A 17,224-nucleotide genomic window follows, 5' to 3' on the forward strand; every position below is an offset into this window, starting at 1 on the left:
CATCTCACACATATTCTTCAACACATCCAATCAAATTCCATAATTCTCTATTATGAAGTTCAAAAACTAGTTTTAGTGTAAGGTTCCAGTTTTCAGAGAGTCACATTTTGTTGTCTTGTTCCTCTCTTGTCTCCTGGTGCTATTCTCCCATTGTTTGCTTTCATGATCCTTTGGTTTGATCATGGATGTGATGTTGAGTGTACAAACTTTGTTCTTCTGAAAAATGAAGGAATAAAAGGAACAACCTAACAAATTATCTCATACCTAGATACAAGAAGAACTACAGGAATTTGAAGACTATCGGTCCCTGGGGACACTTCCTCCAATCACCAGGAACGTTGTAACCATTGTTATGCGCAAATTCATTATTAAATCATTATATCGTGCTTCCTTGTGAAATAAGGCAAGCAAACACATATACATTTGCAATAAATAGTTTTAAATTTACTTTTAAATTTTGGTATACAATAGAAAACAAACAGTGGCTTGCTTAGGAATGAGTTTTCAAAAATATATTTCAAGGTTGTGTTGTCAAAACTGCAATGCATTAGTAGGTGTATTTAAGGAAGAATTCCAAAAGCAGAGAGATAGATTATATCTGTGTACTGAAACATTATGTTTTCTTGACTGAGCTGCTTATTTTTCATGATTTGTGATCTTCCTTTTCATGGCTGGTCTTGACATACATTATGTGTTAATGAAAGTTGTTTTATCTGGAAAAGGAAAAATGTAAAATACATTAGAAGAAATAAAGCAAATTTGGCAAAGACTGTAAAAAACATTGTAGAAGAAAGCTTGAAACAAATCTTGGAAGACGTGCAACCATTCGTTTGCCAAATGTAATAAGATAAATTTTAAATTATTTTTAATGTTTAAAAATATAATTAATTGTGCCATGAGCAGTAGCCTAGTCCTTGCCTTGCATGCGGCAAGATCCCTTATGGGTACCAAGTCTAAGCCTGGCTGTCCTGCTTCCCTTCAGTTCCCTGCCTGTGGCCTGGGAAGGCAGTCAAAGATGGCCCAAAGCACCCAAGTGAGAGACCCAGAGGAGACTCCCGGTTCCTAGCTTCAGATTGCCGTAGCTCTGGCATTGAGGCTGCTTGGGGAGTGATTCAATGGATGGAAGATCTTCTCTCTGCCTCTCCTCCTTTCTGTATAACTGGGTTTCCAATAAAAATAAAATAAATCGATAAATCTTTAAAAATACATATGTAATTCATTAAAATGAGATATGGTTTCTCCTTGATCCTTGTAATGTACATGTTGGAGACCAAGATTAGGTCATTAAGTGAGAATGTGAGTGGCATACTTGAAGATAGCTTAGTTTTGTTTTGCTTTGCTGATTTGATGTATACTGTGAAATGCTTATTGATTAAATATACAACTCATGCTGGAAGATTGTGAATTTATTGAAAGGCATAGCAGGCTAATTTCATTTTAAATACTAAATAAACTTTTTGAAATACTACTTCAAGGGTGTGTAAAAATGTTATTACAAATGTGAGAGTAAGACTGGCATCCTCATTTGGGGTGAATATACCACCTGCAATGCCTGCATGCCTTGCAGGCACTGGTTCATGTCCTGCTCTCCTTTCAAGGCAGTTCCCTGTTAACTGCCTGGGAAAGCAGAGGGAAAAGTCCCAGTGGTTGGACCTTGAAAACTATATGGGAGAACTAGATGAAGCTTCTGGCTCCTGGCTTGGACCTGGCCTTGCCCTAGTTTTTGGGAGCCAGACGGGGAGTGAGCCAGTTGATGCAAGATCCGTCTGTCTCTTCCTCTCTCTGTCTCGGCTTCTCTCTCAATAACTCTGATTTTCAAATAAGTACTTTTTTAAAAGAGAGATTTTTAAAAAAGACTCATTTATTTTTATGGAAAGTAGGATATACAGATATACAGACAGGAGGAGAGACAGAGAGGAAGATCTTCCATCCAATGATTCACTCCCCAAGTGACCGCAATGGCCGGTACTGTGCCAATTCAAAGTCAGGAGCCAGGAACTCCTCCAGATCTCCCATGTGCATGCAGGGTCCCAAGGCTTTGGGCCGTCCTCGACTGCTTTCCCAGACCACAAGCAAGGAGCTGGATGAGAATTGGGGTTGCCAGGATTAGAACAGGAGCCCACATGGCATTCTGGCACATTCAAGGTGAAGACTTTAGCCACTAGGCCACCACGCTGGGCACTCAAATAAATACACTTTTAAAAAAAGAAGAAATGTGAGAAACAGATGTTTGTTATTGATGGTTTTATGAACACCATTTTTTGTTGATTTCAGCTTTGTTCGTTTTCCTTTAGTGTTTTGTAGTTATTGTTGTGCTTATGTTTTGTTATTGGACAGAATATCAGCAAATGAAGAGAAAATTAAGGTCTCAGAAGGGAGGTAGACAGCAATCTTAGGTAGATAGCAATCTTCTCTCTCCAGAATACATCTGTCTCCTTAGGGAAGTGTCTTAAATTTTATAAACCCCATGGCCATTATGCTTCTTGCTGTCCTGAGATCCACCTCTCAGTGTGGCCCCCACAAGCGTTTCCTCGTTTGATTCCAGAGTTCAGACTTGTGTCAGTACTACAGCACTATCTAGAAGGAGTATTTAGATTTTCACTGTATCATAATAGATTGCCTGAAACAGAACAAACAGAAAAGAATGAAAAGAGGTGATTATTATGAGGTCAAACATGCAGATAGCAGTGCATAATGCTGAGCAAGGAGGATGGTGAGGAGATAAATGTAAATACCTGTCCGGATGCCATAAGGAACACCTGGATATTGTATCTTCTCACCTGAACTGCTAAAGCCCCTTGAAGGTGAGACAGGGTTGAACAGGAACTCATCTCTTAACTGCTGGGTCACTGGTGTCACACCTCCCTTTTGGACCATTTTAAAGCTACTGAACTTTAGAGAAGAAAAATTGTAGGCATGAAATCTCTTTCATGAGAGTCGTGTTCCATGATTCCTAGAGGCAGTGCATGCTAAGTCCTTAATGCCACCGGTTTACTGGTCTAGTAGTCCTGGTTAATGCAACTCCTGACATTTTAAAAACACTCGCCAAGAGTAAAGCTTCCTATTGCCTTGTTATCACTAATCTAGGCAAGTTATTCCTTTCTTTTGACACCTGTTATTTCATGAGCATTATGGGGTGGGACATACTGGGTCGTTGTTGTTTTTAAAGGCTCTAATATTACACACTATAACAGTACCTTAACGGAAAATACACAATGCATTTCTCTGTATTTTTGTTGCTGTTATTGTTTAATAATTGTGTAATTCTTTGAGCTAAAAAGTTAAGAGAAAACTTCATATCTCCTGGTTTCATGTCAGCATTTGTAGATGTAGAGATGAAACCAACTGCTCTACAAGTAAGTGCATAGTACTACAATTTACAAGAAATCCTTTAAAAAGTAGCCTCTATTAAACTAGGCTGAAGTTCAGTTTAGCAATAGAAGAAGGCAGCAAATTATATCACTTTCACCTAATATCTTCCAGGATAATCTTGCAAAATGAATGCTACTAATTTTTATTGTTTCTGATTAGATTTGAAGCTCAGAGGGATTTGCCATTATTGCTCATTATGCCAGTTAACAATCACACCTTCTTTGAGCCCTCTGTCTTCCCGCTAATTGGAATTCCAGGCCTGGAATCAGTGCTCCACTGGATTGGGATCCCATTCTTCCTGTCTTTTGTTCTGGCCATTGTTGGAAACAGCCTCCTTATCACCATCATTCACACTGAGCGTACCCTCCACGAGCCCATGTTTATCCTTTTAGCTGTGTTGGCTACTACTGATCTCAGCCTGACCTTATGTATCAAAATAGTCCAATCCAAAATGCTGGGCTATTTTGACTGAGATCAAAACATATTTACTTTGACTCCTGTCTGATCCAGATGTATTTCACTCACACTTTCCAGTGCATGGAGTCTGGGATGCTTCTGGCCACGGCCTTTGACAGATACATGGCTCTCTGCAAACCCCTGAGACATTCTGAGATTCTCACAAAGAAGGTGCTGCTCAGCATCGTCACTGTGGTGGCACTCCGGGCATCTGTAATCATCACCATGTGTCCACTGCTGGTTAAGTTGCACCTGAAGCACTTCCGGACAACAATCATCGCTCATTCATACCGTGAGCACATGGTTGTGGTAAAGCTGGCCGCAGACAGCATAGAGCCAAGAAAGCATATGGACTGTTATGGCTTTCTCAGTGCTTGGATTCAATGTGATCTTCATCCTGTCTTATGCCTTTATCTTCCAGGCTGTTTTCAAACTGCCCCCAAAAGGAGGCATGGTTCAAAGCATTCAACACCTGCACAGCCCACATCTTTGTCTTTCTCCACATTTTTTACACCCTTCGTACACAGGTTTGGCTTCAACGTTGGCCCTTATGTACATATTCTACTGTCCAACCTTTACCTACTTCTTCCACCCCTGCTCAATCCCATTGTCTATGGAGTGAAGACCAAACAGGTCAGGGAGGGAGTTCTCAAAATAAGTGCTCACACGTCAGAGTTAAAACTCCTCCTTCACATTGCATAATAATCTGTGTAAGTTGTCATGAAGCATTGTACAATGATAACCTTCATAATCTCCTTTTCACAGGAAAGGTAGATGTTTTTTAAATAAAATTATAAGTAGACCATGTGTCCATTTTCAAAGATTGTTTTATCAGTTTTTCCAAAGACAACTTGTTGCCACACACAGGTGCATAAGGATTCACTTTTCAATACAGTTTAGCTTATTTTATAATGATCACTTTCTCACTGTACTGAAAGTATGATGTGACATGGGGTTCTCTCAAGACTCACGTTGTTTTTTCAGAGAATTTCCCTCAACTCTTGAATCAAGTATTCTTTCAAAAAATTATTCCTTTAAAAATTAGAAAATGTGAATGTAATTATGACTAACAATGATGTGATAGCAGCTAACGACTATAAAAATGTGGTTTCACAGTGGTGATCTCAGCAGTATAACTTATCTCTTCAAAAACACTCCCCAAGAACTTGTACAGTCATTCACAAAGAGAAGATATTTAAGATAAAGTCAAAACATTGGAGAGTTTATTTTCACAATGAAACCAGAACTTCTTTAAGAGCTAATACTCTGTAAATTAAAAGATAAAACATGGTAATAATTTGGAGTATTTTTCATCATGCATTCATCTCATATTTTAAGCATTAAACATCCTCAGCTCATTGCTTGGAAAGCAGCAGAGACTGACTCTGGTTCTTGGACCCCACATCCATGTGGGAGACCTGAATCAAGCTCCTTGTTCTGAGTTTTCTGACCAACCCAGCACTGAGTGTCGCAGCCATCTGTGGAGAGAACGGATCAATGGAAGACATGTTTCCCTGTGCTTCCCCCCAACCTCGCTAAAACTCTGACTTTCAAGTAAAATAAATAAATCTTAAAAAGTTTTTAGATTTTCAAATAAAAAAAATAAGCATTTGTAAATCTGATCCTAATAATTGTATTTCCATTGAGACTGTATCAAGTTCATTTCTACATTTTTTTCTTTTTGTGAAGCAGTTTTTAATTTGCTTTTAATTTTAACAATATTTAGCCCTTGCCACATTCCATTTTTATGAAAATATTAGGCATAAATACATACCTGCAATTTTTACTTGAAATGGATATTTCTATTAAAGTGTGAAATTCATGGCAATGATCATAGAATGAGGAAAAAATATTTGTGCATATAACTATGGAACCAAAAAATACAGCTGAATGACAAATAATGGGTCCAGAAAATAAGTAGCAATGGTCAGATTGGGACAAAGTGAATTTCAGGTAGAATATGACAGCGAGGAAGAAGCTAGCAGCTCACTTGATTGGGACAAAATATTCTTCCAAATAACTCCAAGAACTATAGAGTTTATATGTACCTAAGTCATGTAACTAAATATGCAACTTAAAATTTCAGAAGGTTTAAATGGCTCTATCACTTACCCTAAACTTGTATGGTTATACTATTCCTGTTTTACCATCAGTTTCTGCTTACTGAGGTTCTGGAAATCTTTTTACACAGCATAACTATTATGTTTTTTTGTGAAATTTCCCCAGACCAACCAGAACAAAATGATCTCTATAACACCAGCTGGAGACATGTGCACACTCTCTGAAGCTAAGGCAGAATAAATCGTGTTTCTTTCAGAAATTATGTTGGTAATCCTGTGTAGTATTGGGGTAAGGGGTCACACATGGGACATAGGTTAGAGTCAATTTTTTATTTTATTATTTACTAAAGTAAAAGTAGTTTGTATTTTATGTGCTTTGCTCTTCACTACAATTAAGTTTAGGATGCACTTAAAAATAGGTAGAACATCAAAGTTAAGAAAAACAATGCAAAGCATTGTTGGAGGTCTTCTTGAAAGAGTCACAAAGAACTCTTGATGATCATATTCTTACCTCCAAGACACAGCAGCTGCCCCTCAGATGCACAGAGACCACATTCTTCCTGTGCTCATAACCACAAACTCGTTGTATTACTCACCACCCACTATTCCTGCGGCCATATTCATGTACTTGTTGTATTGTCCACTGCCCACTAGTTCTCACGAGGAACTTCTCATTGAAGTCTCAGTCCATGATTCTTACTAAAAAGAACTTAATCTTGATTTATGAATCATAATACTTCATGTTCTGGTCCACACAAAGAAAATCTAGTTATTTTTGTTCTATCGGATGTGAACATGCTGTTGGAGAAGCAGTCCTTTGAGTCCTGAACAGTTGACCTTATGTCCCACTTCATCATATTTTTTTTGTGTATGCAATTCAGGAAGAATGACAGAGAAATTATTTTTTGCCTGACTCCACCCCATCCCAGGAATCATGATGGTATTAGGTCTGTGTAAACCTACAGAAATGATTTGGTAGAAAAACCAGCAAATTCTTCCTAATCTAGCAGACTTTGAAAATTTATTTTGACGCCTGAAATTGTCCTAGATTCATCTACTTTTGCAAAGCATCAAAACCCAAAGAATGGATAGATGTCACATATAACCAATAAAAAGCCTCTATTGAGAAAGAAGTTGTACACATACACAAGTTTCATTGGTTTTCAAAAATACTTGCACCAAAACAAATATATCTTCTAGTGCATTTTGCACAAACTTTCCACAGTATTCTTGTAGTCAAGAGAAGGAACCTTGACTAAATATAATTTTAAATTCCCAGTTTTTGAGTCCTGTACAAACATTCCCCATTATAAATATGATTTTCATACAACAAGCTTTTAATACAAGTATTGTTTACAGCTATTTTCACTCCGTGCATCTCCAGAAAGGGACGCAAATGGCACTGTGAAGGCACATGGTGCCTACGGGCTTCTGTAAAAAGTGAAGGTGCTAAAATTAAAGGAAAAGTTCCATACACTTTTAAAACTTCATTCAAAATTCTGGCAACATCCTCAGAAACCACACACATTGAGCTTTGCAATTGAGATAGTTCTCAAGATCTTTCTTACATTTCACTTTAATATGTTCTCAGGGGAGAAAAAAAAAGGCATTAACAAGAGCTAGTTGTATTCCTCTAGTACATTAATTTCAAAGACACAAGAGTTTCACTTGATTTTCACAGTTGAAACCTGAAAGACCTTCTCTGGGATAACTTTTCCCTACCTAGTGGAATGAAATCACACATTCATGAGATTAAGCAGCATGAATATATGAGAAAAATGTAGATTTAGGTTGGAAAGCATTTTCCAAAATTGTCACTCTATGATCTACGAGATTCCTTTTTGAAAAAAAAAAAAAAACTTGTTTGTGAGTAAGATTAAGACAAAGATAGAAACAGAAAGATAGAGAGGGTCTCTTTTGCAAAGTCAGAGTGCAAAATTAGGCCTTCAAAACTCAATAGAGATCTATCACTTGGATGGCAAGTACTGGACTACTTGGCTCGTCATCCACTGCCAGAACCAGGAGTTGATCCCAGGAACTATGATATGAGATTCTTGACAAGGTCAAATGCCCACGACCACAAGATATTTTGATATGAAGATTATTTTTAAAAAGCAATGATTCAGACAGGTGTCAAAATTGACTTCTGAAGTTATGGCTACACCTCCAAGATCTAGGAAACAATAAACAAGAGTCTACTTTGAGTTGAAAGCATGGACTACATGCTCACGAATCTGCTTGGTTCTTACTCCATAGATAAGAGGGTTGAGGGCAGGTGGAACGACCACATAGAGATTGGCAACTAGAATGTGGACATAACGAGGGATTTTTTTGCCAAATCGGTGAGTGAGAAAGGAAAAGAGGGAGGGTGTATAGAAAACGCACATAACTGCAACATGTGAGCCACATGTGCTCAGTGCCTTGTGCCTAGCATCTTGAGAAGGGAGACGAAAAACAGCTCGGAGAATATAGCCATAAGAGATTCCAACCAGGGCCACATCCAAAATAAGAAAAGAAGCCACAAAAAGACCATAAATGGCATTAATGCGAATGCTTGCACAAGCCAATTTGGCAATGCCCATGTGCTCACAGTAGGAGTGGGCAATAATTCTAGACTCACAGAAGGGCAGACGATGGGTTAGGTACAGAATGGGCAACATGAGCAGGACTGGGCGCATTATAATACCCACACCAATGCCTGCCAAGACTCGGGAAGTCAGAATGGTTGTATAGTGAAGTGGGGCACAGATAGCCACATAGCGGTCAAAGGCCATTGCTAGAAGGACTGCAGATTCCATGCCTGTGAAAGTATGTATCAGAAACATTTGGGCCACACAGGCTCCAAAACCAATTTCATGTGCATCAAACCAGAAGATACCTAACATTCGAGGCACTGAAGATGTGGAGAGGGCTACATCTATGGTTGATAAGATGGCTAGAAAGTAGAACATTGGCTCCCTCAGAGCATGGTCAGACCAGATGACCAGTAGAATTGTTACATTACCCAGCAGAGCCATCAAGTAAACAAAACAAAAGGGCAAAGAGATCCAGCCATGGGAGGTCTCGAGTCCTGGGATGCCTGTGAGATAAAAGGTGTCAGGGTGGAACGTAGTCTTGTTGGTGTGGAACATCTTTCCTCCGACAGGAAGTTGCTGATCACGTCTAAAAGGGAAATTAAGATTTACAAAGGCTTAACTCAAAGGTAACTGCAATTTTCTTACATAAAAATTGCGAAAACTTGGATCCAAAGTCATATAACAGTACAGCAGTGCAAGGGACAGTGACTTCTTGATAGATCTGCTTCTGGGGTTTTGGTTAACATCTTACATTAGCTTGCCTAAATGCCACACAAAACCCAGAAATAATAAATAAAAATGCATGTTTACATTGAAATCAGTCTTCCTTGAAGAAAAGGCATTCTTCAGTTAAACATACCAATGCATAAACTCACAGAGCGAGACATCAACTCTGTGCACAGGAAATAACAATAGACTCACAGAGATGTGCCTACACACATGGGAAGATGAATATCAAGCAAGATTTCTAACACTAGTGTGTCCAATATCAGTATTTTCAGTATACATATTTATAACATCAGACCAAAATGAAGTTTTCTTCATTCATCCTTCCCATGTTTACTTACATGGTACCTCTGATATACTGTGTTGTACATACAATATGCAAACAGTTGCAGAAAGGTAAAAAAATGACACAGCTGGACATCACCTCCACAAGACAAATGTATTTCTTTGTCCCTAGCTTGGGTTCTTGCTTGCTTCTCTTCTTTCTTTCTTTCTTCCTTTCTTTCTTCCTTCCTTCCTTCCTTTCTTTCTTTCTTTCTTTCTTTCCTTCTTTCTTTGTTTCCTTCTTTCCTTCTTTCTTTTCTTTCCTTTTTTCTTTCTTTTCTTCGTTCAGGAGGAAGAAGAAATGAAATAGAATGATAGACAAAAGAAATAAAAGAGAAAAGGAAGGAAAGGAGAGAAGAAAAGACAAAGTAGAAGAAAGAGGTGAAAGAAGAAGGAATGGAGGGGATATAAGTAGCTACATGGAAAATTAAGAGAGGAAATTACACATTTGAGGAAACGCAGTGGGTTTTAGGGACTAGTGGCCTTTTAGCCCACTCTTCCTGTAGCTCTTACTTCCTCCTTTCCACTTTCTATCTTCCTTCCTTTCTTCATTTACTTTCATCCTTCCTTCTTTTTTCCTTCCATCTAGTTTTAAAATCTTTGTTATTTGTTTATTATCTTAGGCTATATAACATTTCAACAGCTTAAGTGAACATAAACAGTTTTTTGCTTTATGTGGTATAGATTTTAACATATCCACACAGTGTGAATTAATCAAAGCAAGCAGTGAAGTTCCCATGGCCATCTGTTTTCTTTAGCTTTGGGGTCTTTTCCTCTCATCAGATATTCACACGGGATATTTACATATTATTGTGAACTATAGTCATCCCACCACACTACAGAGCACTCTCAGATTCATTACTCTTACCTTACTTGTTATGGTAGTTGCACACTACCCTCCCGCCACACTCCATTCCCCAACTCCTTCCAAACTCCAGTAATTACTAGTCTAAATTCAGAACAATTACTTTTAAGTTCCACGTATTAAACAGAATAGGTGATATTTGTTTTTTTGCATCGGGCTTATTTCACACAATACAATAATTATTTTACTACAAATTTCTGCATTTCATTTTTATAGCTGAACAGTAGTTTATTATATATGTTTCATTTTTTCATCAATTAAACCATCAGCAGAAGATTCACTTTTTATCCTTGCTGTTTTCAATTCTTCCAGACCCCACAAACAGTGTACTCCACTGATGAATACACAAGTAAAATATGCACAACATGGTTATAACATTAATGAGCACAGATATCCATTATAATATAATCTAAAATGTTAAGAATGAGTGCCATCAGTTGATTTAACAGTTGGGATACTGAGTGAGGTGCCTATGTATCTTAATGTCGAGACTTGAATCTCAGCTCTGCTCTCAATCTCAGCTACCTGAATGTACATCCTGAAGGACAGTAGTGATTGTTCAAGTGCCAGGTCCCTCCCATCCTGTGTGTGAGATCTGAACTGAGTTTCCAGATCTTGGAATTTGGAGAGTGAACAAATAGGTGAGCTGGAGAAAGCAGTGGAGAAGGGCCCAAGTCCTTGGTCTGCTGCACCCAGTGGGAGACCTGGAAGAATCTCCACATCTGGCTTTGAACTTGCCTAGCTCCAGCCCTATGCCCATAACCAGTGGATGGAAGATTGTTCTGTCTCTCTCTCTCTCTTGTCATCAGTTCATCTCTGTCTTAACTCTACCTTTCAAAAAATAAAGAAATCTTTAAGAAAATATAATTCTTTGAACACATTGTGAAATATATCTGAATTTGCTATTAATCATTATTAGATATCAGAGTATTTCTTCTAAAAATGTACACAAAATAAACTTAGCCTGAGATCTCACTGGTTTTGCTAGTATTGTATAATGCTTCCTGGCTATAATCAAATCCATTCTCTAAACCTCAGTCCTAGTCTTATTTCCCCAAAATGTTTTCCCTTCGATCATGCTTCTGTTTGTTTACCATGGTGGGCTAAGAATGCATCTGTGCGCTGAAAGAAAGAAGACTCACCAGGTTGTGCACCAGGATGGATCCCCAGGCCTGTGTGTGAGCAACTTGCTCAGCATTTAAGAGAATACTGCATAAGAGGAGCCATCACGAGAAAACTCCCTGAAGGCAGTATCACAAAGGACACAGTTCCCAGAAGATTCCAGCTTCTAATGTGGCTGTGACTCAAGAACAGAGGGCCACTGGGGAGTGCTGGACCCTTAGAAACAAAGGCAATAAAATGACATTTGGGCCAACAAGATGACAGAATAGAACATTCTAGCTCACATGTTCACAGAAGCATGGTTTTAGCAAACATGTTTGGACAAAGTATCTATAGAAGATTCAGAATCCAGGTGAGACTCTAACATCATTCTATTGGAGCACCAAATGAGGAACAGAACAAAAAGTACTGGGGCTGGTACCATGGTATAATAGGCTGAGCTTCTGCCTGTAGTGTTGGCATCCAATAAATGCACCAAATTTGTGCCAAGGCTGTGCCACATCTGATCCAGCTCCCTGCTTGCAGTCTGGGAAAGCAGTAAAGCATGGCCCAAAGTCTTGGGACCATGCACCCATGTGGGAGGGCCAGAAGAGGCTCCTGGCTCCCAGCTTCAGATTGTCTCAGTTCCATGCATTGCAGCCACTATGTACACATTCCAGAACATCACAGTAAACCATAAATACATAGATACATAATTGTTACCTGTCACTTAAAAACCAAATTTACAGAAAGAGCCAGCATGCCAAAAGATATAACTGCAAGCACACATAGTCAGTTCTTATTATTATTATAGTTAATTCTGTAATCACCAAAACTCATCAAATAGGGATCATTCATCACTCCTAGGGTAAACACAGATACAGGTTCCTATAAGCATCTGGTCACAACATACTTTCCAGCCAATCAAAGTGTTATCAAGATTTCTGTTTATAACATCTTACTTAATATAAATTTCTGACAAGTAATTACTGCTATTGAATGACTTAAAATCCAAACTTTGGAAAACATTTGAGTTATCTTGATTCCTTTATCAATGTCCAATCACAGCAAGCCAATTACATTCAGAATTGGAAGGCAACACTTCCAAGTAATTAGTTCCTTGTATAACATCTAGCAAACATTTAAAGTTCTTCTTCAGCACCCTGATATGCAGAGCTGACCTCAAATTCAAGGGTAACATTTGTGGTTTTGGATAGTTTCTGGCATGCCTACAGTTGACCATAAGAATGCTACCAGTAGGGCCCGGAGTGGTAGCCTAGCAGCTAGAGTCCTCACCTTGAACACCAGCATCCCATATGGATGCCAGTCCTAATCCCAGCAGCCCTGCTTCCCATCCAGTTCCCTGCCTGTGGCCTGGGAAAGCAGTCAAGGATGGCCCAAAACTTTGGGACCATGTACCTACATGGGAGACCCAGAAGAGCTCCTGGCTTCAGACTGGCACTGCTCAAGCCATTGTGGTCGCTTGGGGTGTGAATCATCAAATGGAAGATCTTGCTCTCTGGCTCTCCTCCTCTCTGTATATCTGCTTTTCTAATAAAAATAAATAAATCTTAAAAAAAGAAAAAAGTAAATGCCACCAGTATTGACCTGAGGTTATATATAAGTTTTGGGGAATTGGCAATATGCAACATGAAATCCCTAAAGAAAATCATTAAAGATATAAATGTAATTTATTTAAGATGCACACTTAAGAAATGAAGAATAGTGTTACATATCGCAACTGAAGTATAACACTGCATGGTGGGTATTGGCCTAAAGAATAAGTCACCAGCTAAGAAGCTTGAGTCCCTTGTCAGAGTGCCTGGACTCCAGGCTGGCTCCTGACTCCAGCTCCCTGCCAAAACAGAGCTTTGGGGTGGAGGGAGGTGATGCCGCAAGTGATGGACTCCTGCCATCACTAGGACACCTGTGCTGAGCTCCAGCCTCCCATCTTCACATCTCACCCTCAGGAGAACTGCGGGGTTGGGGAATAATGAAGCAGTAGAAGAGATTGCTCGCTCTCTCTCTCTCAATTCCCACCCCCCCCCTTTTCTTTTCTCTCAAATAACAAAGACAGCTACCTTGTGACTATCTCATCAAGTCACGTTTTACTTTTTATTTTTAAAGTATGTAAGTAACAAACTTGGTGAAAATGACAAAAAAAGTATTTCAAGTAGTTATTCAAATACGAAAAATGAGTGGAAAGCATATGCAGAAACAACAATGAAAGCAGATGGCTGAGAGAAAAGCATGTCTAAATTGTAAAATTTTCCACATTTCTGTTTAGATGCAATTCAATTCTCATTAAAGTCTCATTGCTACTTTTTCCATATAATTTATTTCATTGAATTATGGAAATAATGGGGATTAAGTAACATTACAAAATAGTTACATTATAAAGTTTAATATCATTTGAGTGTGCAAAAATCACATAAATGTAAAAATAATGAATGTTAAGTGTCTCAGGATGACATGAACTGTTGGTTCCCTGCCCATGTACCCACAACAGCCAGGGCTGGGCCAGGTCCAAACTCAGAATTTCCTATTGCTCTCCTACATGTGTGCAAAGAATTCAGTTAGTTTAGCCATCAGCTACTCCTCCTGGATCTGCATTAGTTGGAAACTGGTTTAGAAGCAGAGTGGGGACCTGAGTTCAGATTCTCTAATATGAGATGTAGGCATCCCAGACACTGTACAAAACATCTGCCCCCATCTTTCCTTTTTGCATGCAGATGTGTGATGTAATAGAGAGCCAACCATTCCAGTACTTAGACAGTCTTATGAGAGGCAGTCTCCAGAGACAGTCAAGAAAGACATGGATCTATCCCCTCCTCAGATGCTGGGATTTTTCTTAATTGGATGAAAGCTGTAATGACTCAGAACCTGAGTTCTGGACTCAAATCTCCAACTCCCAACATCCCATTGCCCTGACAGGGGATGGCCATCCCCACTCCACACTCATGGGAGTGTTATGCCCTTGGAAACTCTATAACTGGACTCCATTGGAAGAGTGGAAATCACCAGGAAACTGAAGTCTCCCTCAAGCTGAGTGAGAGTGCCATTCTGATAAGCACAGGTAAGGTAAGGCAGTAATCAACCCCACTATTATGTCACAAGCTACGCAAATCATAGTGAGATGGGAAGCTTTAGGGTTCCCAGCAGAGCAAATGACTCTGAAAAGCAGGGTTATTTCTATTTCTTGGAGACTTTTAAAGACTCAGTACTGCGTATAGCCAGCAACCATGACATCTCTGTCCAGATCCGTGAGTCTACAGCCTGCTTTCTTTCCTGGAGAAGATTTCCATGTGTGGGCTTCTTCACTAATGAAAGAGATTACAGGAGGCGTGCCAGTGTCAGATTCTGTTCAATATACCTTGAAAATAGAATAATACATTTTTCACCATTTCCAATTCATGCAATGCCATGATACACTTCAACAGCAGAATGTTGGACTTGTGACTATTGCCGAAGGTCTATGCTTTGTAATAAATATGGTAGATATAGGGTGGCAGAGAGCAAAAGAGAGGAAGAGGAGATGGAGGTGAAATCCTTATACCTACAAAACCGTGTCATGGAAAAATAATGACAACATTTAAAAAATACAAAAAAGAGAAATCTTAAAATTCTGTGATGTGTAAGCAGTGCCTTTATTTTGCTCACAGCTGCTTCAATAACATGTTGCAGACATTTACATTTACAAAATCTTATGAAATATACATTGCCTCATAAAAGATGACAAACTTTGTAATTATGTTTGGCTTCACATTCCAGCTCCATGAATTTGCAGTAGAATATCTTTGGGTAAACTAACTGAATAATCTTAGTTTATTTTCCTATCTGTGCAGTAAGTATGACTACCCACTACATACTCTCTTTTTAATGCTAGCAATACAATGCAAACAATCAGTATATTTAAGTATATGCTCAATTCATTCAGGTTTATATTTTACTGTAGATGTGGACAAAGGAGTAATGTGAGATTGTTATTGTTGTTGTTATTGCTATTTTTATTAGTATAGTCCACTTATTATTCTCACCCAAAGCATATGTAGAATATTTGAGGATTAATATAGTTAACAAATTTAGACCACTAGATTTATAGTGATTTAAGATTTGTTTTTCTTCAATATGATAAGACTATTTACTAGAAAAATAATAACACTTTGATGTTCTCCATTTCTCTTTTCTTTACTAATTAACTGGAAAATAAGCAAATATATATAGAAAGGAACCAACTGTGCACTGTGTGAGAATTTGTAGTATAATGAAAATATATATCATCAGAAATATAAAATACAGTTTTGTAAAGTTTAAAGAACAGGTATATGTAATTATCGGAGAGACACTAAGAGTAATATGTTCTGCTTCTTTCTATTCATCACCCATGTCAGACTCTTTCTAATGTATTGATCACTTTAGATTACATTCTATCAGTAAGCATAGAAATTTTTTTAATTATTTTATGATATAGTTCCATAGCTTCTGGGATTTGTTGCCCCACTTCCTAAGTATCCCTTCCCTCCCCATTGATTTTCCTTCTAGTATTACATTGGGTGGTACTTCACAAACAATCATATGTCTATCAGGAAAGCATAAAATTTTATAAAAATTCTAAAAATAAATGTAATTACATAATTTGCAAAATGCATGCATGCTTTTCTGTACATTTCAATATCAATGAAAGCATTCTGCATTATTTAATTTGAATGTATTTTAAATCATTTCATATAAATATATCCTATTACGTTTAGGCTTAGCTGAATACATCATAATGTTACTGTCTTTTAAACTTTACTGTTTCATTGTTGAGAATTCTGAATGATTCAGTTTTTGCTCTAGCATTAACAGTTTTTCAACAAAAACTGTTTAGGTTTCCTTGTGAATATATGGAAACTATTCCCTAGGATCATAAGTAAGTTTTTTCTGCTAAAATGTTTATTTTTAGATGGTGGCTGCACAGTTTTTCTCTAAAAGCTGTTTCCTTACCAATCAATTTAAGAGCTACTCTTTAACTAGTGCCTGTTGTCATGAATCTCAAGCTCTATTGGTTAGAGGTATAAATTTTTAAATTTCTGAATTGTGAGTAAAGATAAGGACTGCTTGAAGTGATGGGATATTTAACCTTCATTATGATGTTTCTAAAGGATCTATTTGTTTATTTCAAAAGCAGAGTTGCCCAGATAGAGGGAGAGGGACAAAGATATTTTCCAGTCACTGAATTCACTCCCAAAATGGCCTCAGTTGCCTGGGCTGGTGCCAGGATGAAGCCAGGAGCCTCATTTCTGTCCAGCTCCTTGATGTGGATAGGTGGGCCACCTTCCGCTGCTTTCCTATGCTGTCAACAGGGAAATGGATTGGAAGTAGAGCAACCAGGATTTGAATCTGTATGTGATACTGGCATCGCAGGCAGAGGCGAAACTCACTGCACCACAATACCAGCACCTTACTATAATAGTTTCCTTAATGTAGCATGTTCAATTATTTTCCTTGGGAAAAAACATGTTTAAAATGTGAAGAAATGCAAAAAATGGGAAAATAATCTAAGTTTAAATTATGTAGGAACTATGAAAATCTTGACAGAATCACAGAGAAAAAAAGGATACATAAATTTCTTTTAAGATGAACAAAGTAGAAAGAATATAAAAATGCATTTGATTGGTAAGTGTTACACATACCTAACTGCAAACTGGAGGCAAAGGAGAGAGTTTGGCCTAGTTAGTGCTGATTTTCACTCAGCACAGAGC

General features: G+C 38.2%; 1 protein-coding gene and 1 pseudogene across 2 annotated transcripts; one reads left to right on the forward strand and one right to left on the reverse strand.

Annotated features, from left to right (window-relative positions):
* The first annotated feature begins 3,568 nt into the window (after positions 1-3,568).
* Positions 3,569-4,530, forward strand: LOC121145288 (annotated as a pseudogene).
* A 1,430-nt stretch (positions 4,531-5,960) lies between these two features.
* LOC121145390 (olfactory receptor 52J3-like) lies at positions 5,961-9,019 on the reverse strand. 2 transcript variants are annotated; one of them, XM_040964190.1, is made up of 2 exons: positions 8,108-9,019; positions 5,961-5,987 (listed from the first exon to the last, which is right to left on the reverse strand). In XM_040964190.1, exons 1-2 carry the CDS (start codon positions 9,017-9,019, stop codon positions 5,961-5,963), a joined length of 939 nt encoding a protein of 312 aa, XP_040820124.1. The 2 variants fall into 2 exon arrangements, with proteins under 2 accessions (XP_040820124.1, XP_040820125.1); XM_040964191.1 differs by lacking the exon at positions 5,961-5,987 and having other exon boundaries at positions 8,084-9,019.
* Between the last annotated feature and the right edge of the window lie 8,205 nt (positions 9,020-17,224).

This window comes from Ochotona curzoniae, unplaced genomic scaffold (genome assembly GCF_017591425.1).
Source record: "Ochotona curzoniae isolate NIBS_2020 unplaced genomic scaffold, NIBS_Ocur_1.0 scaffold_3223, whole genome shotgun sequence".
NCBI lineage: Eukaryota > Metazoa > Chordata > Mammalia > Lagomorpha > Ochotonidae > Ochotona > Ochotona curzoniae.